General features: G+C 34.9%; 3 protein-coding genes across 3 annotated transcripts in view; 2 read left to right on the plus strand and 1 right to left on the minus strand.

Annotated features, from left to right (window-relative positions):
* Positions 1 to 1,697: 1,697 nt before the first annotated feature.
* LOC147063183 (uncharacterized protein C16orf52 homolog A) lies at positions 1,698 to 5,844 on the minus strand. The gene is made up of 3 exons (XM_085959368.1): positions 5,554 to 5,844; positions 5,185 to 5,397; positions 1,698 to 4,225 (listed from the first exon to the last, which is right to left on the minus strand). Exons 1-3 carry the CDS (start codon positions 5,654 to 5,656, stop codon positions 4,038 to 4,040), a joined length of 504 nt encoding a protein of 167 aa, XP_085815494.1. The 5' UTR covers positions 5,657 to 5,844; the 3' UTR covers positions 1,698 to 4,037.
* Positions 5,845 to 12,995: 7,151 nt separating this feature from the next.
* LOC147063184 (uncharacterized) lies at positions 12,996 to 18,561 on the plus strand. Its single transcript, XM_085959881.1, has one exon. The coding sequence runs from the start codon at positions 13,260 to 13,262 to the stop codon at positions 15,177 to 15,179; it is 1,920 nt and encodes a 639-aa protein (XP_085816007.1). The 5' UTR covers positions 12,996 to 13,259; the 3' UTR covers positions 15,180 to 18,561.
* A 245-nt stretch (positions 18,562 to 18,806) lies between these two features.
* Positions 18,807 to 26,540, plus strand: part of Pka-R1 (protein kinase, cAMP-dependent, regulatory subunit type 1) — a 285,462-nt gene continuing 277,728 nt past the window's right edge. The window contains exon 1 of the mRNA XM_085959467.1: positions 18,807 to 19,185. Coding sequence (XP_085815593.1) covers positions 19,021 to 19,185 — 165 coding nt within the window. The 5' untranslated portion in view covers positions 18,807 to 19,020. The remainder of the gene's footprint in view (positions 19,186 to 26,540) is intronic.

The raw sequence follows: 26,540 nt of genomic DNA on the forward strand, positions 1-26,540 counted from the left end.
TTTCATATTTCACATGGGCGATCACTAGTAGCATAGCATAATGTTCCTATAGTGGTGTGTGTATTGAATCATGCAAACGAATGTAAGGATAAATAAAAACTTATAACTAAAAGTAATATAAACATATATTTACATAATAAAATTGACAAATCAATAATTTCTACATACATTGACAATATTAGATAAAAAGAAAAACAATATACTAACATTTTAAATATGAAAAGACAGAATTAAATATAATAGAGAATATCAAAATAATATCATTCAGAGATTCAATCCAAAAACTGCAATTTATTAGTGTTTCCGAGTACACGTTACATTAAATTTGCGTGTTCTTATACTGGATTTATCTATATATACATACTCATATTTTCACAAGCCTTGATCAGAAGAAAATAAGAAAAATTGTTAACATTAATTAACATATTTATAGATAAAATGTACGACATCATAGTGACTGCAATATTTAACATTTGTTATAATATTACATTACAGTCGGTCTCAATACAATAACACACACCAATAAATTAATAATACATTAGAGTAGCTATCAAACATTATAAGAGGGATAGTGTATATTATAAATTACATTTTGTACAAAACATGGATAGAGCCAAGTTGACAAGACTGTGAATGGTTCCCCGTTACGTCATCTTAATTGTTTTCAATAGCATGGAGGTAGGGGACAATAAATAAATCGAGGGTTGAAACCTTCGAGATGCATCCTCAATATAATATGCAGTCAACACAGGCAGCCAATGTTGCCAAATAAGATTTATGGAATAATAGATATTCCACAAAAACAGTGAATTTTCAACATAGAAAATAAGACAGGATTTATGAAGGAAATGGACTACCCCTAGTCAGGAATATAGATTATAAATAATAAAACTGGTAACTATGTACTAAAATAGAAGAAACATGTATTGTAATTTATTATTCTGGATTTGAGACTGTTGAAAACAATACTAGAGCTGCGTTATGTGTATTATGGTTATTCGAAATGAGTGGTGCGCCGGTGGCCGCGCGGCATAAGCGTTGGACTATCACGCTGTGGGTCTCAGGTTCGAATCCTGGGTCTGGCAAGTACACATATTGTTTTTCAGTTTGTGTGTGAGTCAGGGTATGGACCTAATAGGTTGAGCAAGTGGCTGACATCCATTTCTCGTAAAAAACAAAATCTGTTAATACAAACCTCTACTCTGTGGAGGCCCATAAGATCCTATTAAGATCGTACATGGTCAAAAAAAAAAAAAAATATTTCAAAAGCACATTAAATTCACAACAGTAAACATTACTCCTAATAAATATACAACAAATTTTACAGTTAAATATAGGTACACAAGTCAAATTATAATATTCGAAAATAATTTAATAAAATCAGCCATCACCATTATTTCATTTTGATAAAGATAATTGATCATGTGACATTGTCATTTGAAAATTCTTTAATACATAATCTGAGGAGATACTATCAAGTAAATAAACATTGAATTAAATTTTATACTTAATCAGCTAATACATATTTTAAAGTAGTATATATAAATATTATAAAATGAAATCAATTCGTAGCAACCAGCTACTGTCTTTTACCGATAAATTCAGTATGGAATGTTGTGCTTGTTATATCTAATTTATTGACATGCCGTGGATTAAATGAGTACAAAACGTGATATATAATTAAACAAATAGTTGGGAGCAGTTTTCACATTACCAGATACCGACCTTTTGTGTGAAAAGATATTAGCATTTCATTCCTAAAGGCCGGTACTCACTTGAGAAAATTTGTGCGCAAGAACGGTTTACGCATTTTTTATGCAAAAGTGTTGGCGCACGAAAATTTGACCTTGTACTGACATTAGACCAGTGGTTCCCAAAGTTGACTGGGCTCCGACCCATCTAACAAAAATTTCCAATCTTGGGACCCACCTCTTAACTGTCTTAGAGAAAAGAGGGCATAAATATTGGTAATGCTCAGATTTCCTAGTGGCGAGTCGTGGAACTACTTAATGCTGTCTTATTATTTTGTTCTAATTCAAATAAAAAAAATATTTTTTATAAGTGCTACCAATATGAATGAAAGACTGTTGAAATAAGAAACACAACTTAAATAAAAAAAAAATATTACTTAAATACCTACACCTGCAAGGTTTTTTTTACAAAGTTATTTCAATGGGAAGGATGTATTTTTTTCTTATTTTTCTTCATTACAGTTTTAGCATCAACTTCAACTTTAGTTACTTTTAATCGCAGTGAGTTTGATATATCCAATTTATTTCGGTATTTAGTTTTAATGTTGACCATAGCTGAAAATCCGACCTCACATAGATATGAGGTAGTAAAGAGGAGGAGGACTTTCATAGCTTCATCGAACAGGCAAGGATAATTATCAGCAACCAGAATTTCGTTAACTGTTTATGATTGAAACTATTTTTCAGTGACGTATCTTCTGATAGATTAATTATTAAGGAATTATAAATAGCTGAATGAAATATCAAATTTATCACTTCCTATTTTTTTAAATTCATGTATACAGTGGCGAGGGCCCACTCAATATTCGCTCGCGACCCATAGTTTGGGAAACCATGCATTAGACAATAATCATTTTCATAGCAACCATAACACTATATAATATTAAATTTTTGGCTCGACTTCAAATACCAAAAACATTTTTTTACTTGAGTCAGCATTTAGGTAGAATTCCATTTTAAAAATAACAATATTAATTATATTAAATTCTACAAGTGTTTTTTTCAGCCAATAGATATTTCGGTTGCATCACCATTATCAAGACTACAATTCTTTAATAAACAGAAGGAATTATGTATCAATATTCTTTCTTGGAAATAGACCTCATTTACAGAATGTTGAAAACAGTTATGTAAAATCAACAATATCATACCTATTTAACTTTTAAGTGTATTCACTTAACTTGATCACCGGTGTTTTCGTATTAGTTCAATCCTCTGGAGCCCAATTATTTTCAAAGAAAAATGTAACATTAAGATAGTTAATTTCAAAATCAAATACACACATTGAAACCATCATTAACTGATGCAACTACACACAGGAGACGTGTTTAGCTAATTTCACATAATATGCTTTACACATTCTCCATTTTTTACACTTACAACTACTGAATGAATGTTTTTGCATAAGACAATCGAGTCATCCATTGGTATGAGGTCAGTGGTGTAGTAGGCCGGAGCTCCAGCACTTCTCCAGTTAATTTTCACCATTATGCTACAATAGCTTTGAGTCATGTGAATGAAGAAAATAATGTCACTGTTATTTTCAACTTGAAAACTATCAAGAAAGAGTAAACTGGGCATATAAATGCGTGGGGAGAGTTTAGTTAGACAATTCCTAAGTGTTTCGGTATGTATCCATCGAAATATTGTGATTTAAAAAATTGGTGGATGGAACGGGAACAGGGAAGCACTACACTACTGTATTAAGTGGTGTGCAGTTAACTTCATGAATGACCGAACTAACTGGTAAATATACAATATTGTTTCATAAGGATATCTCACATATACCCACGGTGGCCGCGTGGCTTAAGCGTTGGACTATCACGCCGTGGGCCAAGGTTCGAATCCTGGGTCTGGCAAGTACACAAATTGTTTTTCAATTTGGGTCTGTCAGGGTATGAATAATAGGATGAGCAAGTGGCTGACATCCATTTCTCATAAAAAACAAAATCTGTTAATATAAACCTCTACTCTGTGGAGGCCCATATGATCCTATTAGGATCGGACATGGTCGAAAGAAAAAAAGAAGGATATCTCCAGTATCGATAGCGAAGTAAAATCTCATTGGATGTAACACTAAATAAACTTATCACCAATACTCATCTATGTGTATGTTTGAAGACTCAAATCAATTCATAATAATAATTATATTATCACAGAACTATAACACATTAATTTTTTGCAGAAAACGTATCTACGCAATCCTAAAACAAATTTGGCGGGTACGCTCGAATGATGATATACATGCATACAAAAGTAATAAAGTGAACCGTCAACATAATGCTGCTAAAAATGCGGCAAGCAAACTTTTCCAGCGAAAAGTTCGGAGATGACGGTGATCCAGAGAGCCAGCACAAACAGGATGTAGGAGATGCCCACTTGGTGGCTGTTCGGCAGCTGGTAAGGCTGCCCCCCGATCTCGTCAACGTGGAAACCCATGGGGAATATTACTGCGGCGACACAAAACAGGACCACTGTAAACAAAAGATAAATTATACCTCTGAAAGCGTAACTGCCATGTTAATATGAAAATATCTAATGTGCCGGTTGTTAGATGTTTACCTATTTCGTAGGACACAATAGGTTACACATTCGAAAATGCTTTTTAATCTTGAGTGTCATCAGAAAATACCCCAAATACATCGGTGTTCTATAATTTACACTACAGTGGAACCTCTTATAACGAGCATAATTCATTCCAGAATATTACTCGTAATGTGAAACACTCGTTAAGCGAAACAATTTTTGCCATATAAATTTGTACGATAATGCATTCCATGCCTGAAAAAAATACTCAATTTTTTTTATTTGTAGCGTTTATTCAAAGAAAGCTGAATTGAAATTGAAAAGTTGAATGCTGCTCTACGAATTCCCATTCGTAAATATCTATATCAATATTTTCAGCAGTACATTTACGTTTTCGACGGGTTGGATTCTTAAGGCTATACCTCAGTTGAGGCATGGTCTAAAAAAATCGTGGCTAGGCGATGCGCGGATTGTGCAAATGACGCATGCCGAACGAAATATAATTTGTCATATAAATCCAACATGCGTCCATTTAATGTTCTATTAGTAACAATATAATATATTCATTGACATGTTTTCTTTTTCAAGTAAATGGGTAACGTTTTTAGTCATCTTTACACAATTTAAGAATTAATACCCCCATCGCATCACGAAACAAATTGACATGTTCACAGCTCGACTTTCGCTCTCCGATTGCCAGCGAGTCCAAAATTTCGTCACACCTATAGTTGAAAATTATTTGCCGTTTCACTGAACTATGCTCTTAACATTGCAAACATTACCATTTGATTCTTATATATTTTCAGTATGGGCGGAAAACTGTAATTTATTTGCCTACCTTAGTTGAATAGTCAAATGATGTTCAAAGTACAAATATTGTTATCATCGAATAGCAATTTATACTTACTTGCCGTGAATCCCACCCAACGAGCATACGGCACCACATTTCTGTCCCAATGACTTGAAGCGAGAAGTATAATCGTCGTTGTGATACAGATGCATCCTACAAAGATGCAAATGAGAGCTAGGAGCCACTCCGGTTGTAATTCAGGAGTGAAACAAACTTGAGGCCTGTTATAAAGGGTCATGCATGTCCACATAAGTCCTAGTCGCGTGTCACCTGCATAGCATAAGGTAAATACATCATTATTATCATGTATTTAGTGTATAATAAAACAATTCGTTGTTTTTGTTTGTATGTTTTTAGGCTGGCTGACGTATTTTGAAGGAAAAATGTCTACACGATTCATTAGTTTATTATAGTTATTATACTAGCCTCCAACATCGGTAACGATCCAATCTGGCATTGCTAAACTGACAATAGCAAATACATCAGCGGCCATGAAGAGTGTACCAGACACCAGTGTAAGTTTGTCCATTTTCAAGCAGGTTAATAGTTATTGCTTTCGGTGAAGATTTAAAATGAATGTGTAAGCTCCATAACCATGTTTTAAAATAAACCAAATATAATTAGTACAATATGCAAACAAAATCTGTAAATTGTTTAAATTAGAATACTAGTCAAACAGGTTTGATATTGTTGCAAATTGAAATGACTGCTGTCAATAATCATCGACAATAATAAAATGTAAAATTAATTGCCAATTTTATACTTCCATAAACAAAAGAACCGCTGGTGATGATAGTAGGTACCATAAACAGTAGAGTAGGTTGGACGTAGGTATTCAAAATTTCAATAATTTGATGAGAAGTCAATAGAATTTGATCGATATTATTATTAAATTAACATAATAATATTATTATTGATAAAATGTAACTTTTTTCATATAATAAAAATTAATGCCTTGTGGGTATATACCAAAGAGATTAGACTGTGGAGAGTAAACATATCGTCATTTTCGTACGAAGCGATACGAAACAGAAAAAAAGTCTGTTGGCATTACTGTAAGCTGCTACTTCACTATCGTTTGCTTTTGTGTTGTAAAAAAACATGGCAGATATTGTTATTGTATTTTACAAAGATTTCAGATGTTATTCGGCTAAAAAAGTGTTTGTAATGGAGAATACGAAGGAGTAACAGCACTTCGGAAAAATATATGCATATTATTAATTATACATTGATAGTTTTTCCTAAAACATCTGTTACAATAACAATTATGTCAAACGTCAAAATGTTTACTCTCCAATGTCATGTGCCAGGGCCGAACTCGTAATATTATTGTGAACCCAAAATATAAGATTTGATTTGATTTAAAAAATATTAGTACTTACTAGTTAATGACATTCATTATTTAGATAAATTTATAATAGTTTTCAGAGTTAAATATATTTTGCCCTGCACCAAAGCGGAGGCATTCGTATGCATCCAAAATTTAATTTAGAATATTTAAATAATAAACTTTAAACTATTTTGTTAATAGCAACTGTATTTTTAGAGAATTAGATAATCACATGTATGATACTTCGCCATTAACAAATCACGTCACAAATTTAATGAAACTAGTTTCAAAAAAATGTTTAGAAATAATATATCATCATTTAGCAAAAAATGCAGAGCAACCAATCAACCATATTACACAATATTTTAATAGATTTATGCTTCAAATACACTCTATGACGATCGGTCATAATATATATGTCGAAAAAACCGTTTCTTATGTTGGCGTCCTGTGTCACAGGGTGTCACAGAGTGTAAATACGATGTCATAGCTGTCATACAATATGTATGTATAATAATGTCGGAAGGCATAGATTTGATCATAGACACTAATGCTTCAAATACACTCTATGACGATTCGTCACATATATGTCGAAAAACCCGTTTCTTATGTTGGCGTCCTGCGTCATAGGGTGTCACAGAGTGTAAATACGATGTCATAGCTGTCATACAATATGTATGTATAAATGTCGGAATGGCATAGATTTGATCATAGACACTAAATCGCTCTTAGCATATATGTGCCCGATCGTCATATAGTCTATTTGAACCTTAATTATACTTAGGAATCAATAGCTTTTCAAAATATTATTTTCTCAACGCTGACTTTCATACATTATATTTCAAATAAAAACATTTTCGTTTTAAATAATCGATTTTTTGTATGAATCCGTATTATATATGAAGGGCTTCTCTGATAATATTATGGTTAATTGGTAAAATACTGTAATTAACTATATAACAAATTGTCAACATACCTACATATATTTTGTGTCTAATAGGTTTATATAAACAAGTAATTATATACACAATATGTCAAAAACGAACCCATGTTATATTTTTATTTCATAAAATATTTTCAAAATACACATGTGTAAATAGGTAGGTAATATAATAAACTTTTTTTTGTTTGTAATTAACTGTAATTATTTGTGTTTTTTATTTAACAGTTTTATCCAAAGAGATTGAAAGACTGGAAAGGGAATACGCCATCATTTATGTACTAAAAAATACGAATCGGAGAAAGACAGTTGGTAATGTTGGTATTCTGGAGCTACTACTTCAAGTTCGTGTGGTAAAAGAACATTGGCGGATATAATATTGTTATTCTCTCGACTTGAAAGAAATAAGATATTATGTTCGTCGACGTTTTAAGTAAAAAAAACCATGTCCTCTTGCAGTGATATAGGATGCAAAGCCAGGAGAAATGCCGGCGTATCTTTTCACAGGTATTTATAATAATAATATTACATTTTTCTTTACGTTTATTGACAAATAAGTGTTGTATTATTATACGTTATTATTCGGTAAAAAAATGTTTATTAATGGACACGAAAGTAAACGCGTGGGGTAAGTGTGCCTTTGTATTGTGTCACACTTCCCCCATATATTTTGTATGAATTTGCAAAGTCAATATTTTAACTAGTGATGGGACATGACGCATTATTTATATCGATCGAAGTATCGAAGATCGAACATGTTCGTAATTGAAATAGAATGTTTATATGTAAGAATTTGTGTACCCGTATAACCTAGATAATTCGAAATCCAAGGGACTCTGAAAATTTGATTTCGAATTCGCGAAAATTGCTATAAATCGAATTTTCCGAAGAAGAAAAAAAAACGTCAATTTGTATGGGGACTGTTCGACTCAAAAATGTTCTTCTAAGCCTATAATTCTGGATTGCAAAGTTGTTCAATTACCAAATAAAGAAGTTTCCTGCAGAAAATATAGAAAAAACTTTGTTTGAAACACGTTTGCTGAATTGTATCAGTAGTAAGGCGCATATAAAGAATAAGAGAAAAATGGTTGCCCCAGGAGCAGAAGTGATTATATGTTATGATGTTATAGAGCGAATGAAAAATAATGTCCCAATAGAAAAGAAAATAAAGCCATTGCAAGACAAAACTAACATGCAGAAGAAGGTATTGAAACCGATAAAAGTACACCAAAACAAAAAAAACACGAACCCATGTCATCAGAAGAAGATTTGTCATGGACATCAAGTGACGAAAGCGAAGATAATATGCAAGACTATATTAATAATTTGCTCGGCGATGAGGAAAACGATCCTTCAATTAATTGTCTGATCAGTTTGATGATACTGCAGTTGCATCTAATTAAGAAATGTTAGAGATTGGAAAGTGGATTGTAGTACAATTTGCTACAAAAAAAACTGTGAAACATTTTGTCGGAGTTATAATAAAACTTGAGCAAGATGACAGAATTCTGACAAAGTTTGCTCGAAAACTTAAGAGTGGGTATAACAGGAGCCAGTGTGATTCATATTTCATTCGAAGAGAGTCCACAGAGCGAGTACCACGTCATTTTAAATCAAATTTACAACAAAATCCCTGGTCATCGAAGATTTTATTTTAAAAACATAATAATAATTATTGTAGGTAAGCAATTCATTGCAATGATTTATTAGGTTCCGTCACCGCTGTTCGCCGGCCGGCCGAATGTAAAACAATGTGAAAAATAATAAAAGTATATGGGGTGCCTCCACTTTAACATTTATTTTTAGGTGTTATAAATTATTTCGTGCATTGGCTTTACTCAGCCAACAAAAAACAATAATGGTACCTACCTATTGTTTCATTAGTACATATTATAAAAGTAAAGTTGCGTTACTAGTTTGTAAAAATGTCAGACTAAACTTAAACCAATCGGGTACATCACTAGATATATTCTACGTTTTTTTAAATATGCACTAGAATTAAACAATACTTACCTATTTTTTTAATAATTATGTAGGTCTTATAAATACTACCTATTCATTAATAATGTTTTTTGGATAGCACATGAAATAAAAATCTCTATTTGTATCCACATTCTATTTTTGCTGATTGTTATTTAAATTTGTAATAATACGAAAATAATCATGTTAGGTGTATTAAATTTCATCAACTGTTTGTTAATGCTCACTGTTACGAGCTAAAAAATAATATTTCACCCTGTTAATTCTTGGTGAAGCTATTATAACATTTCAAATTTAAAAAATGTGTAACCTATTTGTAAATAATCAGAACCGGTTTCGTTAATTGAGCATTTTCAACGAAAATGTATTAAATATCTTCCAGTTTTTTAATAATAAACACCTACTGATCTATTTTATTATTTGTAATATTTTTCATTATACTTACATATTATATATATGTATACGGTAATAAAATATATGTCGCAAACATAATTATATTGTTAAATTTAGTAAATACTTCGACTTACATTTATTTTTTCTCCAAGAAAAATAACCACAGAACGCCTTTTGCTATTTCCTCGTGCGTCATTGCTACAATGCAAATTTCATAACACTCTAAAATCATACATGTTAATTTCAAAAGCCCTTAAAATGGTAGGTTAGTTTCAAAGTCCCCTAAAATAAAAATCATTTGATTTTTAATTTATTCTCTTAGTAAAATAATAAGTAAAAAGTGAGTAAAATATATTAAATAGGTATAATACTCTTTATAATGTATAAATCAAATAATAAATACCTACATAGTGTTTACGTATTCAATAGATATGCCCTTTTCTCATTTTTATCAAAAATATCTAAAATCGTTTCATGTCGTGTCATGTAAGTACTGACTATTTTTAGGGTTACTCTGCATTCCTGTATTGTATACTTTGTATTTGTGCTCTTTCGAGACAAATAAAATTATAAGTCAATCTTCAAAAGCCTTTGATTCATTTACCTACCACTCCTGTTGCTGAGATAACCACATTAAATAATTAAGTACCTACCTAATAAAAAACGTAATTTTTGTTTCGGGACATCACTAGCTCTACATACATTAGTATGACACACTTACCCCAAAAAAAATGATATAGATCATTTTTGTTGAAAATCTATACAAAATCTTTAATTTAAGAATCAATATCCATTAAATGATATATTACCTTTCTATGCATGTAATACGTTATGGTTTTGAAGAACTTTTGGAACAATGGTGAATTTAGTTACACTTACCCCAATATCGGGGTACCTAAGTGTGACAAACTGACTAGTGATCAAAAAATATTAAAATGTCGTATTATAGTAAGACATACAGTCGGTTCCTTCTGTACATATTAATTGTAATGCTATTGTAGATCCTATGGTAAAGTTTTTAACTGTTTAAAACATACCTATTCATCATGAACCAGGTTGAAATTCATCTCATCAAATTATATGTCACACTTACCCCGACTCACCTTACAAGTTTTTCCTAAAAGATCTTTTACAATAACGATTCACAACTTTTACATCAAACGTCAAATAGTTGTTTATTGCGAAAAATCCAGGGCCGTATGCATAATATTATTTTGAACCCAAAATATACGATGTGTTTTTCAAAGTAAAAACTGTTAGTGCTAGTTAATGACATTCATTATTTACATAGAATTTATATTTCATTTCAGAGTTAAATATATTTTTAAGAATACCAAACAAAAAATTGTATTTATATGAAGTATGAAATGGAGTATATGTAGCAATTTTATAATGTTATATAAATTAAATTATTTCAGATTTCCGAAAAATGAAGTTCTTCGGGTAATTTGGTGATAGTTTGTATTATTACGTGTATTCAAATAACCTGCCGTCCAAAAACTTTCAAGAATAAGTCATAGATGTTCATACTATTCTTTGACTTGGAAAAATTATTTTCAAAGTGTTATCAGTTATAAGTTGACGTACACGTGTTTGTATAGAACGCTTTTCGGAGAATTGACACATTTTTCGAATAAAATCTTTCTTTTTTCAACATTTAAGCTGTATCAAGGTAATATTCATACTATTTATGTTTTTATAATGGTTTTTCATGGTGCATGGCCTATTATATTTATCCATTAATACAGTTTTGTTATTATTTAGTGAATTTAAACTTTACCGACTTACAAATATCGTAGAAATATTAGGAGATTTGTCATTTTTCGACAGTTCATTTTTAGGCCATTATTAGGTGTTTTTAAAAATGAATAAACCAGTGAAAAAAATTACAACAAATTATTTTATATTGTCTTACGGGTGCTTAATTATGTTTTAAAAAATAATTCCAGGTTATATAGACTATCACCAAATTACCTTTCACATTTTTTGTTTGCACCTAAATGAGGAAAGAGAAGTGAAGGTGACGACAAATGTTACAGAACGTATTCATTAATTTGTTGATATACAAAAAGCGGTAGACCTGGTGATGGATCAAAATTTGACATTATATAAAGCGGCAAAAGCCATGGGTATTCCATGATCATCTTTAAAAAAAAATCTAAGAACGAGGGAGAAGATAGAAATTCAACGAAGAATTTTTCAAAAATAAGAAGGCCTTTTCCATTGACAGTAGAAAATGAGCAAAAATTGGTCACATATATAAATAATATGCAGGTGTTGGGCTTCGGATTGACCGGTTTGGAGATAAGGGAGATGACTCATAAAATTGCCAAGTCTGTGTGTCGTGATGCTTTGTTAAGCTCGGAAAGTGATTCAGCCAGTAAGTGGTGGTGGAGTCAATTTTAAGCCAGATATAGTTTATCAGTGCGTGTGCCTGTGAAAAAGAAAAGATATTCTTCGGCAAAATGCCTTACTCCAGTTGGAGAGGAACAACCAGATGTAGCTGCAGAAGAACGAGTAGTTGTGGTAAAACAACGTGGATGCTCTCAAGTTTCTTCGCTTCCTCCGTAAACGACTCCAAAAAACCAATCACAGCAAAAATGACGACGAATGGATTTGTGGAATATCTGAGAAAACAAATTTTCACGACACTAAGGAAAAATGGAGCGAAATGGATTAATGTTGTCAAATCTTCAAAAAAACTCAAAATCATACAATATCACCAAATTAAATACCCACTATCACCAAATTACTTATGCTATCACCAAATTATTTATACCGTTTTTAAGTACATAATATACTATAAAAAATCGTGTATTTCCCTGGCTTTTGTATAATATGTTTTTCTTGTAAGGATTTAATTATAGATTGTCCATATATTTCGACGTCTTTTATTTTTCTATACAAAAAAATAAGATTGTAAATGGAGCTTTTTTAAAAATTATCACCAAATAACCTTACTTCACCCTACCTAATTTCAGAGAAATAGAACTTTCTCTCACAAAACGAGTACACACTGACATTTGTGTGCTACCTCTGGGGAGGAGTCCAATCTCTTTGGTTTATACCATGTTTATACTGATTGATACAATAAACCTACATTATAGTTAGGTACCTACCTAAATCAATAAATTATTTTTGATGATGTAGAAAACTAGGACTAAAGATAGAATAAAATCAATAAATAAAAACGACAACATAAAAAATCGTCCTATTGGTAGTATTTTCTAAACATTGCTGCCAACCACTACAGTTATATTAAATTTTATTTGCGTTCGACGAAATGTGTCAAAATGTCAACAATAACAAATTGTCAAGTGTAATAATGCGGAAAACAAAGCGCGTAAACAATTAAATAACTAGTGAAAATATGATCCTGTGCTAAACTAAAACACATACGCAGTCGTTCTTTCCTTTTCCTGTTGACATTTCTTTATACGAACACATTAAGACTTATTGATTTTCTACTCGCACAAACACAAAATAGCTATGTCAAACCAGGGATCAGGACAAGGAGTTTACTCACCTCTCCCGCAAACCATCACTGATTCAGAGTCTGAAGAGGAGTTACACAATTCCATTTCAACGAGAAATCAAGTCCTTCAGAAAGAGAGACATAACAAAATAATAAAAAACGGTATGACACCGTTCGACCACTATCCTGCGTGCGAAGAGACCGAAGACCCGAACGGATACGCGCTGGGCTTAGACAACAACATTGAGAACGTTAATATTTTACAAGATGTGAAGAAACCGGAGCGAATGTCTCCGATGAGGAGATTTTTCTTTGTCTTTTCGATTGTAGTTTGTTTTTTAACTATAATAATATTCCTTTGGGTCTTGCCGTGCTCCGAGTTGGGAGAATGCATGTCGTCGTCGTTGCACAGAATAAAGACTTCCAGCTGGGAAAATCCGTACCATGATATAGAATTGAAGGGGGCCATAAATATAGTCGACGGGGCTATGGGACATGATAAAAATCTCATCATGCTGTTTCGCGGAGATGTTGTCAATCCGGAGCATTCAGAAGGCGTCAGGTCGTCAAATGACAACGGTATCATATTGATCGTTGGAAACTCCGGAAAAGTCGGCTGGTTTATTCGACAGCCGAGACTTCCTACCGATGTCGATTGCTCTTTGATAGATGTCGATAAAGATGGATTAAAGGATTGTATTGTGGTCGGTAAAGAAGGATTGTTTGCTGCATTCAGTCCGATGACCGGTACTGTCTATTGGTATTTACACAATCACGAGGCCAACGGTAAACCATTTGAGTCAGTTGATTTTCCTCTGGTGATAATGGATATCGACGGTGACGGAGTTAACGATATGCTTGCGCCTTGTAGCACTGCAGATCAAAACCACAATGCCCTCGTGTTTGTATCCGGCTATCAAGGTAGCGTTATCGGCCAGCCGTTGGTTATAACAGAATGTACATCTCTTAATAAACTTCAAATTGATAAAGATCATACCGTCAGTTATACTTGTAAGAATAACACCAGTCTGTTCGAGTCCCTCAAAGATGTCACTCTGGGAGAACTATACAAGAGCATTACCAATAAGCCATACAATCCAAAGTGGAACGATTGGGCGGTAACCAAGCAGCACCAGGTCTATGGCCAAAGAAAGGAAACAGAAAATCAAAGAAATATTTATTCAGTCGACGGTAGGAAATTGATTGTTGAAAATCAAGGTCACTGCCCTAAAAAATGTAAGGTCACAGTGCAATTGATAGATGAGAGAAGCGGCAAAGAAAACATCTCTTGGGAGTACAGCGCTGCGAGAGTTTACGGAATGGTTCCCGCCACCTTGGTCTTCAATAACAGCGCCAACATCTTGAAGCACCATATATCCGGATTCGTTTTAAAATTTTGGCAGTGGAACGTGGGTGGCCGAAAAAATAGATACGATCGCAACACCGATTCGGATACTTACAGCATATTCAACAATATATTGCCTCAGCCGACAGACGGTCCCGAGAAAGGAGAAATTCACCGGCGATTTGCCAGAAAAATTTTACAATCTAAAAAAAATATGAAAGATGAAAACGTAACAGTCAATCGATTAACGGAGAGGGTGGTCCTGGTCACGTTCAATTCGACCGATATACATATTGTCAACGCGAGCCAAAGTGACGTCATCCAAATCTGCTACACCGAAAACAAAGATACCGTGTGTCAGCCTGATTTGAGTTATCAAGAAAATTCTTTACTCATATCTGATTTGGACGGAGACGGTTCGCAGGAGCTGATAACATATCTGACCAGTTACGTTTGCCCGGAAGCTCTCGATGAACTTCCAACAGATCTTATTAAATGTGATGAAGATTGGAAACTACGTTCGACGGTGCGGGTGGTACGCTTAGAAGCGGAACTTCCAAAGTTGTATGAAGCCGTGTCACACCATTAACTCTTCAGTGCCTATTTGAAATTTTATACGTGATGATCAAAGTATTGTCAAGTTTATTTAGAATATTGCATGGAATTTTGAAAAAGTGTTTTAAAAGTCGTTATTTATAGTATGTGTGATAACTCTCTGATAATTAAAAATTTAAATGCATATTTCGTAAGACTGCGATAATCAAAAATATATTATATATATATTATGCTTGTGTTTTAAAATATATATATACTTAGGTATTTAAAGTTATGCTGAAACACCACAGAGCTTAATTATTAACTTTTTAGTGTTCCTTCTAGTACAAATGTTCTAGTCATTTCATAAGTATTATAAATATATATTTCAATTTAACCCAATGCTTACGGGCCCTTTTGATTAATTTTTTAATTTACATGTTAATTTGCATTTGAAAAGCAATTAGCAAAAACACAATTTTGTGCGGCCCGTAAACATTGGGTTAATATTCTGGCTTTCGCAAAAAAAAATTTCATTTACAATTTAGGTATTTGGCCGTCCACATGGTAGCAGTTATCAGATGTAAATTTAGGTATTAAAAAACCCTTCGGTGATCATCGGGTTATTTATGTATTATATTTTCCGTTAACTCTTAAATCTGATGTGGATCTTGGCCGCCTCACGAAGAGAGATTAAGAAATTATCACTCGTAATATAAATAATAAACATTGTTTTTTGTATTTCAGTATTACACATATTATGAGTGCCCAGCTCTGGAACTGTGATTCACGCGTTCAGACATATAAAAAAATTTATATGTCATCCATAGAAAAGGAACCGATGGGTTCAGCGACCATTCCTCGTACGAAATTCTATTCACAAAACCTGCACCCCGTGGAGGCCCATATCCTCTGCCTAGGATCTAAAATGTAACCCAATTTGCCTATTTCTACCATTTTCAAATATCTGGATCTAAACATAGATAAATGAATATTTAATTCCTAAATAAGTGAAACTACCTAAAATTATTGCTCTGCAATATAAAAAAAAAACTCTTTAGTATTTTACTTAGTTACAAATTTAATAATGATATTGGAAGTGTGCCGGTAGTATAAAAACAAAAACAATCATATAAATTGGATTACTAAACATGGACTTATTACTTACATTAGATTTTGAACTCATAATATCATGCCACCAATACAAATTGATAAGAAAAAGTCATTCAGTATGATATCACTAGAGATGTCAAAAAAGCATCGATACTTACCTATACTTCGATACTTTTTCTTTCGATATGACCTTTACTCTCTAGATATTACCTTTTACTGAACCAGTGAATCCTTTCAATTATATTGCCAATGTTCCTTCAAGCCATTTAGTGTTGCAACACATGTGGATGGCTTTATGTGTATTTAATAATAATTTAGTAGTAACCTTGGTAACCTACATAATTTAGTGCTAAGTTTTGGTATTTGAATATTAAAAATGTCGCCATTATTCATTATGTAGAATGTCTATGAGAAAAACTATTATTTTTTGATTCTATAACATGCTATGTATTTGCTGAGGACTGAAATTTAAACTTGGAATTAAAAATTATCCAAACCGTAAACATCCAAAACTGAGTTGGGAGTAAAAAAATTATAATAAAATGGTGTGTGAAGTATATATTTTTTATACCTCTGCACTATAATATGCATAAAATTCTTTTAATATAATTTTCAAAATAAATTATTAAAATCAGTTTTTAATAGGTAAATCGAGTGTGACATTCAAATCTAGTATTGAATGTTCATATTCACCATTCATGTTTTTTTCTAGTTCATAATAGAACCCTGAATAACACCATTTATATTCTGCTAGCAATAAGAAACAGTTTTCTTAACAATGTTCGCTTGTAAAATCAGCTTTAGCTTTCTTATTATGCGGATATACTTGCCAAAAGTTAAGACATCTATTGAGCCCCTTTTCAGAAAATTAGTAGGTATTATTCTGAAATTTTCACTATGAGATAATAGCATTTGTCGCTACCTACCTACACTAAAACTACTGTTATCGCGAAAACATTCTTTTTCTGGATTAGGCCTCAATTTTTTGGCCCGTTAATGTAACCAAAATATTTTCATTTAGTATTTAATTTATTCTCACTTATTCTCGGTCCAATTTTGCCTAAAGTATATTTTGTAACTGCCCATCAAAGATAATCAGCACAAAAATTTTGTTTACGGTTTAATGTTTCATATTTTTTATATTATTGATAATAATATTGTGATTAAAAAGAATTAGTATTATGTCCTTGAAAATTTGTTTAATATTATTTAGAAATTTTCATGACCAAAATCTAATTAATATTTAGGCAATTGTGGGCTATTTATTTAAAAAAAAAAAATTGTTGATAATTCAGATTTATTTATTATTTATAATATACTTATATTATTATATAGGTACATTGATTTATTATTATTTTATAGTATTATCAATTCTAATACAGTGCCTAATGTTTTTCTCATTCTTGCGGGTGTAATATTTTGTATGCTTTTACAAAACTCAAAAGAGGATTGTCTCGTTATTCATATTTTTTTTTGCTACCGAGCAAGATGATCTAATTTTATTAAATACTTCGCTGCATGAGAAGAAGAAGGCATAGCGTACGTCGGAAACCTTTTTATAAACTTATATTAAATGATAAATCATAGGTTTGTTGTATACATTTTTACCTGAATTACCACATGAGTTATGTACCTAGAGATCAACCACAATAATATTATGTAACTGGTTGCATGCGACTAAATCACCGATCATTCCGGTTGACGGTCCATTGTGAATATTTTATATACATCGCCACATTGCGAGTGCTTAAAGTCAGACAACGTTATCTACAAAAACGTGTTTTTTTTTTTTTTTGAGATAACGTTATTTTACATTTACAGCTACATGATAGTCAAACAACGTTATGTCAATCTTTTCTAATTTCTTATTAAATCGTCAGTAAAGTTTAACGCTAATTACATAAGTTACCCTTGTTTTCATATTTTTTTAAAACTATCCCAATAAATTTTAACATCATCATAAGCAAGATAAATGTACAATACACAATAAATTATAAAATATTAACATTAGGTTTTAAATAAACATTTCCCTTGTAAAGTTACAAGAATCTAAAATAACGATTTTTGGCTCTCCTGTAAAGTTGCACTTTTGTAGATAGTGTTGTTTGACACTAAGCCCTCGATTGTTCGACGTGTATTGATATTTTGGTTGATCTAAGCTAAGTGTATATTATTCTAATGTATGCCCATAGCCATTTTAATAGATGGATCAGATGTATGAAATATTTTATAGTTCCTTACATTTATTATTATTTGATACAAAACAATATGATATTGTAATGATTGTTGAGTTTAAATAAAAGAATTTTAAATATACAATTTCTAGACAGTAAATGTATTTTATTTCACTTCCCCAACATAATTATGTTAGATTTCGAAGAGAGAATAAAAATTATTATCAAAGTATTATTTTGAACTCATTTAACTAATTATTCTCTATGACAACCCCACTAACATAATATTTAATTAAAATTATATTGTTCCATCATGGTTTTGAATTTTCAAATAAAATAAATGAATATTGAATTTAGTTTGGCGGAACTGGCGTTGCCCTCTGGCGGTAACATTTAAAGTCGTTTGACATAAATAAAAATAACAACTCCTGTTTTATCGACCTCAAATGAAACGAGACGTCTCGTTCCTATATCGACTTTATTTAGAATTAAAACATATTTACCGCTGACTTATTGCGACCGGGGAAAGTTTATAATGTCAATATGTCTAACTGAATAGTCGAGACATCTCCGGACATTGAATAGGCGAAGATACGCAGTGTTCCGAAAATGGCGACCACAATGGAAGCTGAGCAAAGTTTACGTGAATGTGAAAATTATATACAAAGCCACAATATTCAAATATTATTAAAGGACTGCATCGTTCAACTGTGCGTGAATAAACCGGAAAACCCAGTGACATATTTACGTCAATATTTCCAGAAGCTTGAAAGGGTGAGTTCTAGTATTTTTGACGTTTATATTTGTTACATTTTGTTGCTTACTGAATTTTATAGGAAAATAATCGGAATAAACAAAAATATAATAAGTAGGTACGTATGAATATCATTTGAAAAAAATGCCCAAATAGAACGATTTATTAAAATGTAAGTAGGTAATATAAAAAGACAAATAGGTAGGTGCTGTTTTGACATTTCACAAACTTTAGGGAATTTACATGTACAACGATAGATGGCACGATTATCAAAACAAATTAATAATAGTAGGGTTTTCTCAAAACAGACTTTCCACTGAGTTTTACTAACCTGACATAATTTCGAAATATTTTCTTGAATCATGAATGAATACCCGTGAATACTGCTATCAAATGTTTGATTGTTGCCCATAATAATTACTTATTGACAGGACCGCCCCAAAGAACACAGCTGCCCTTGTGCGAATCCGAATCGCCTTTATCTTAAAAAAAAAACATGATTTATTGCGAAAATTGCGATAGAAAACAACCATTTTTCGTAGGCGTTACGTTTTACATTGGTTCATATTATGGTAATTGTTCATACTATTATCTAAAAAGTAGTCAGTTGCGTTTTGAAACGTTAATAGTTAGGAACCTAATTCAATTTAAAATATACAAGTATGAAGTACCTATAAGTTATGAAGTTATTATTATCGTTATCAAATTTTGATTTAGACATAATTTTCGAATGATAATTTATTTTTGTAATAATTATCTCTAGACAGCCGCTGTAGGCGCCGTGCGTTTATTACATTTCGATTTTCCCTCGATCCATGAATAATAAATAGCAGAGCAGAAATATCTTATTTTAAAAAATGGCGCCCTTTCTTTAAATACTCTACGTCTACGTCATTGTAACTTCAAAATAATAAAATAATAATACAAAAATTATGAATTTTTGTAACGTAAAAGTTGGCACCTATGTAGGTAGGTACATACCTATTTACATTTCTATCTGGAAAGATTTCCCTGTATTTATTTGTCCCCGTATGTCCGTTTATAACACTCTCGGAGGCCATAGGCGCAAAATGAAGGGGGGGGGGCATGAAAAATGTCTAATAATTAGGTACTTATGTGTTTTTGTGGTCAACGGCTGGTCGGCTCCAAGTGGACACATTGACGCCAGTAGATGTGTTCATAGCAAAAGTTGGGAAATGCCAAACTGCCAGCAAGTCCCATCTGCTGGCCTCCCCGCGGCGACCTTCGGGCAATGCAGCGTAAGCTGTAGCTAACAGCAGGGGGCGAAGGGCGAGTGACCGGCGCCATAAAACTGGCCATCTGGCTACGGGAAGGAAATCCCCGACAGAAAAACCTGGTCGAGCCGACCCTCAGGGGGGAATGGGACGATTTGGCACCGCGAACTGGCCTCCGCCGATTGGCCTCCGGTAATAGGCCGCCGGTACAATCGGACGCCGGCCCAATTGGACGCCGACCCAATTCGACGCCAACCCAATTAGCCTCCGGGAGGATTGGACGCCGCACAGTTGAATTAAATGCGCAAAGGAATAGACGTACGTTACGATTTGTTGGAGTAAATAAGCAAGTCATTTTAATATGCTTCTATCTTCTCAGTAGTCGTACCTTATACATTTCGCGCTTGACACATTTTTAATATAGATTGAGAAAAATTATTATGCCTTATGATGTTTATTAAAAGAAAATAATTCTTCCCTCGCTAAAACTTAAATATGTGCATAATCAATTAATTTATTGTCTATACATGGATACTTATTTATATTTACAACAAATATTAATAATAATGTTAGATATTAGAATGAAAATTACATTATATTTCACCGTTTTATCGACTTAATATTATAATAAAGCTTAAACATGTATATTATTATGCATAAATGCGTATTTTAAGATAGTATGAAATTACAAACAAAATACGAGGGTGGGTCAATAATTCCTTAGAAAAAAGCATTAAAACAGTTTTTATTTTTGTATTTTTTTTTTATTTCTCAACATAATCTCCTTGGAGCTCAATACACTTGGTTAGACGTTTCTCAATTTTTTTTAAACCGTCAGAAAAATAAGTTTTCGGAAGGTCCTCAAAATAAGCATTTGTCCGATCGATGACTTCTTCATTTGAAAAAAAACGTTGTCCACTTAGCCATTTTTTTAAGTTTGGGAAAAGGAAAAAGTCACTGGGGGCTAAATCTGGCGAATACGGTGGGTGGTCGACCAAGTCGAACTTCAATTCTTCAATTTTAGCCATAGATCGTAAACATGTGTGAACACGGGCATTGTCCTGATGAAAGAGGATTTTTTTCCTGTTTAAATGAGGCCGTTTTTCTTTAATTTCGTTTTTTACCTGGTCCAATAAAGATGCATAATAATTCCCTGTTATTGTTTTTCCTTTTTCCAAATAGTCAACGAAAATAATTCCACGTGCATCCCAAAATACAGTAGCCATAACCTTACCAGCTGATTTTACGGTTTTCGCCTTCTTTGGACATGGTTCGCATTTCGCAATCCACTGCTTTGACTGTTCTTTCGTCTCGGGAGTATAGTGGTGTATCCATGTTTCATCTACAGTCACAAAGCGACGAAAAAATTCATCCGGATTGCGTTGCATGAGCAACAACAGGGCTTTAGAGGCCACCACCCTATTGCGTTTATTGTCGACTGTGAGCAAACGCGGCACCCATCTTGCAGAAACTTTTTTCATGCCCAATTTGTCATGTAAAATAGAAATGACGCTACCTTCTGAGATCCCTGTAACCTCAATTATCTCACTCAACTTTAATTTTCGGTCACTTAACACCATATCGTGGATTTTATTGATCATTTCTGGTGTAGTCACCTCTACAGGACGTCCTGAGCGTGGTTCATCCTTTGTTGATGTACGACCACGTTTAAATTCATTTAACCAGTTATAAATAGTTGCAAGTGAAGGAGCAGATATGCCGTGAACTAAATCCAACTCATTTTTTATTTCCTTTGCTGTTAACCCTTTTATATTAAAATGTTTAATAACAGCTCTAAACTCAATTTTCTCCATTTTTGTAAACAAGCAAATTTTTTTTTTAAATGTACGAAAATAAAAAACAACAACCCGACCAATCTGATTGAAACTTCGCAGCATACTGAATCGGTAGTGCCGCTGCATGAAAACAAACCGTTTACAGTACTAGTCGCGCCACTTGTCGGCTTTTCTAAGGACTTATTGACCCACCCTCGTATTAAGTAAGTTATCTGCTAAGTATAAATGTTTCAGTAGTTTGATTGATAAACTACTTAGGTACTGGGTGCCGGACGAAATCCCGAAAGCCGAAATCCCGAATGCTGAAATCCCGAATGGCCAAAATCCCGAAAAATAAAAAAGTACAAACAACAATAATTGCGCAATTTTTGCAAGAGAGACAAAAACCCATTTTTTGTGGAAATATAAAAAAATGTAAAATACAAACATCAATAATTGCGCAATCGTGAGCGCAATTTTTGTGAGAGAGACAAACCCCATTTTTGCGGAAAATGGGTTTTTCCGATTGCGCAATTTTTTTCAGGAGAGACCATTTTGTAGAACGAATGGATTTTGTGTCTTACAAAATTGCGCAATTCACGATTGCGCAATTATTGATATTTGTATTTTACATTTTTTTATATTTCCACAAAAAATGGGTTTTTGTGTCTCTTGTAAAAATTGCGCAATTATTGATGTTTGTATTTTTTTTATTTTTCGGGATTCCGGCCATTAGGGATTTCAGCGTTCGGGATTTCGGTATTCGGGATTTCGGCTTTCGGGATTTTGGCCATTCAGGATTTCGGTCTTCGGGATTTCGTCCGGCACCCACCCAGTACCTAAGTAGTTTCAATCAAACTACTGAAACATTTATACTTAGCAGATAACTTACCTAGTATTTTGTTTGTAATTTCATACTATCTTCAAATACGCATTTATGCATAATAATATACATGTTTAAGCTTTATTATAATATTAAGTCGATAAAACGCTGAAATATAATGTAATTTTCATTCTAATATCGAACATTATTATTAATATTTGTTGTAAATATAAATAAGTATCCATGTATAGACAATAAATTAATTGATTATGCACATATTATTTAAGTTTTAGCGAGGGAAGAATTATTTTCTTTTAATAAACATCATAAGGCATAATAATTTTTCTCAATCTATATTAAAAATGTGTCAAGCGCGAAATGTATAAGGTACGACTACTGAAAAGATAGAAGCATATTAAACTGACTTGCTTATTTACTCCAACAAATCGTAACGTGCGTCTATTCCTTTGCGCATTTAATTCAACTGTGCGGCGTCCAATCCTCCCGGAGGCCAATTGGGTCGGCGTCGAATTGGGTCGGTGTCCAATTGGGCCGGCGTCCGATTGTACCGGCGGCCAATTACCGGAGGCCAGTTCGCGGTGCCAAATCGTCCTAGACCCCCCTCAGGGCCCTCGTGGCTCTGGCCTCGGGAGCGCTAGGCTAATCACCTTGCCTCCTTAAATGAAACAGATTAAAACAACACCTACACAGCAGCCTCGGACGGCAACCGGCTCTGTAAAACGACGACCTTGCATGGGAATGGACAATGAAACAGGTAGAGTAATCCTCTCTAACAACTCGAGTATGCGCATTGGGACATATAATGTTCGCACCCTGCGTACCCCCGGAAAGGACCTGCACGCCACACGTATCATGCACACCTACGGTATGGACATCCTAGGGCTGAGCGAAGTGCGCTGGAAAGGAGCCGGGAGAAAGTTGATTGAGGGTTACTCTATTGTCTACTCAGGTCAGGAGCAATATCATCGCCAGGGAGTGGCAGTATTGATGTCAAAGAGAGCGGCCCGTTGCCTCGTGAAATGGGAACCAATCTCGGAGAGACTGATACGTGCCTCCTTCAAGACGCCTGGTAGCTCCTTGACCGTCTTTCAGTGCTACGCCCCCACTGAGGATGCCGACGCGCAGATAAAGGATGCCTTCTACGATTCTCTCCACGCGGCAGTCTCCGCCATCCCCCGAAGAGACCGCGTGATTGTAATGAAGGATTATAATGCGAGAGTAGGAGCAGACCCGGTGCTTGGCCCAACGGTGATGGGACGACACGGCCTCGGTGACCCCAGCGATAATGGTGAGCGGCTCGTAGAATTCGCCACTCTGAACGAGCTCGCCATCGGAGGCACTGTTTTTCCCCACAAAGACATTCACAAATATACGTGGATGGATACACTAGGACGCAGATTGACCACTTTTTGTACAGCTTGAAGCACCAAAAGGAACTTCTCGACGTACGTACTTACAGAGGCGCCGATATCCATAGCGATCATGAGTTACTCATTGGAAACATCCGAGTAAAACTCAGTCGCCAGGCGAGGCCTCCAAAGCGCGAACGAATTGACGTTGAGAAGCTCCGACGCCGCAGAATTCGGATCGACTTCGAATCTGCTGTACGAGATAGTGTAGATCATATCTACGAGCGGCACAAATCTGAATCCGACCTTATTGAGGCGGACTGGAGCCTCATAAAGAGTGCGATTGTGTCGTCGGCCCGTACCGTCCTTGGTACCAGAAGGAGTGAGCAGTCAAAGTGGATGTCTGATGAAACGTGGGTTGAAATTGGAAAACGAGCCAGGCTGAAAGCCCTGAGAGACGAGGAGACAGACCCCGACCGAACCGAGGACCGCCGGACTGACTACCAGACCCAAGACAGGGTAGTCAAACGATCCGTGCGGTTGGACAAGCGCAATTTTATGAACCGGCAAATTGAAGCGGCAGAGGAGGCAGCAAGCGGAAACTCCCGGAAACTCTTCCGTATCACCCGTGAAGTCTGCGGCAGGCGACCACCGACTCCCGGAGCCATTCGTGGTCCCAGTGGAGCAATAGAGTCTGACGCAGAATGCGTCAAGAAGATTTGGAAGAATCATTTCTGCGGAGTGCTGAAGCGCCCACCCCCTTTGAATCCCTTTGACATATCTGCGGAAGCTTTACTTTTGGACATTCCCCGAGCGACCGACATTTCCGATTGCCCGCCCACGCACACCGAGATAAAATCGGCTGTGAAAAGGCTCAAGAATGGAAAGGCACCGGGGGGAGACGGGATTCACCCTGAATTCCTCAAGTACAGCCTAAGCGCAATCCTGCACCCTATGTTTCATCTGATGACAAAGGTGTGGGAAGACGAGCGCTGTCCAATGGACTGGGTGACCGGTGAAATCATCACACTTCATAAAAAAGGTGACCTTCTAAGCTGCGACAATTACCGAGGCATTACGCTACTCAGTGTTCCGGGAAAGATTTTGGCAAACATCATCTTGATGAGAATAAGGGACCCAATAATGCACGTCCTCAGGAAAAACCAAGCCGGGTTTCTACTTGGTCAAGCGTGTGCAGACCAAATCCACAACCTTCGATGTCTTCTCCAGCAGAGCCGTGAGCTGAACAGTCCGATGGCTCGCTGCTTTGTGGATTATGAAAAGGCCTTCGACAGTCCGCACCGCCCCTCCCTCTGGATGATACTAGGAGCATACGGGATCCCTCCCAAGATCATAGCCATAATCAAAAGCCTGCATGAGAATAGCGAATGCCGTGTCAGAATTGAAGACACTGTCACGGAATGGTTCGGGGTCTCGACCGGAGTCAGACAGGGTTGTGTCCTTGCACCGTTTCTCTTCATCATTCTCTTTGACTTCATACTACGGAAGTCAATACCACCCGACCGAGGCATATCTGTTACCCCCACGGTTAAGCTATGCGACCTGGAATACGCCGATGACGCTGTCCTATTCGACAACTCAATCGAGGGCATTCAAGAGACAATCGACAGGTTGCATTACAACTCCTCTCGCGTTGGTTTGAAAATCAACGCGAAGAAAACCAACGTCCTGTGTAATAGCACCTGTCCTGATCCAGATTTCCCTCTGATTAGCGACGGACAAAACATCGAGAGCGTCGACAGCTTCAAGTACCTGGGGGTTCACATCACGGGAGATGGCATTTTGCAGAAAGAGCTCGCTATCCGAATGGGAATGGCTGGAGCAACATTCGACTCGATGCGGAATGTCTGGGACTCACGATTGTACTCGGTTAAAACCAAATGCCGCCTATTCGACGCTTGCATTCTGACGGTGCTGCTTTACGGTAGCGAATCATGGCACCTTACGAAGGCTCAGAGCAACCGTATACTGAGCTTCGAAAACAGATGTTTGCGACGAATACTGGGTGTGCGGTGGTATGACTTTAGGAGCAACGAAGAGATAAGAGAACGCACCAAGCAGCCTCTCATCACGCTGAAAGTGAAGAGGCGACGTTGGACCTGGCTCGGCCACGTGCTGCGGATGCCAGAAGAGAACTTCAACCTGGCTTGC

This window comes from Rhyacophila brunnea, unplaced genomic scaffold, assembly GCF_057557595.1.
Source record: "Rhyacophila brunnea isolate RB1 unplaced genomic scaffold, BYU_Rbru_1.0 scaffold_9, whole genome shotgun sequence".
Taxonomy (NCBI): domain Eukaryota; kingdom Metazoa; phylum Arthropoda; class Insecta; order Trichoptera; family Rhyacophilidae; genus Rhyacophila; species Rhyacophila brunnea.

What these genes read in the sequence shown, in the direction of transcription:
- LOC147063183 (XM_085959368.1), bottom strand. Translation starts at nt 5,656, where the DNA reads ATGGACAAACTTACACTGGTGTCTGGTACACTCTTCATGGCCGCTGAT. An exon ending in GATCGTTACCGATGTTGGAG is followed by an intron (nt 5,398 to 5,553) that starts GCTAGTATAATA and finishes TATGCTATGCAG; the next exon opens with GTGACACGCGACTAGGACTT. An exon ending in TTGGGTGGGATTCACGGCAA is followed by an intron (nt 4,226 to 5,184) that starts GTAAGTATAAAT and finishes TTTTGTTTACAG; the next exon opens with TGGTCCTGTTTTGTGTCGCC.
- LOC147063184 (XM_085959881.1), top strand. Translation starts at nt 13,260, where the DNA reads ATGTCAAACCAGGGATCAGGACAAGGAGTTTACTCACCTCTCCCGCAA.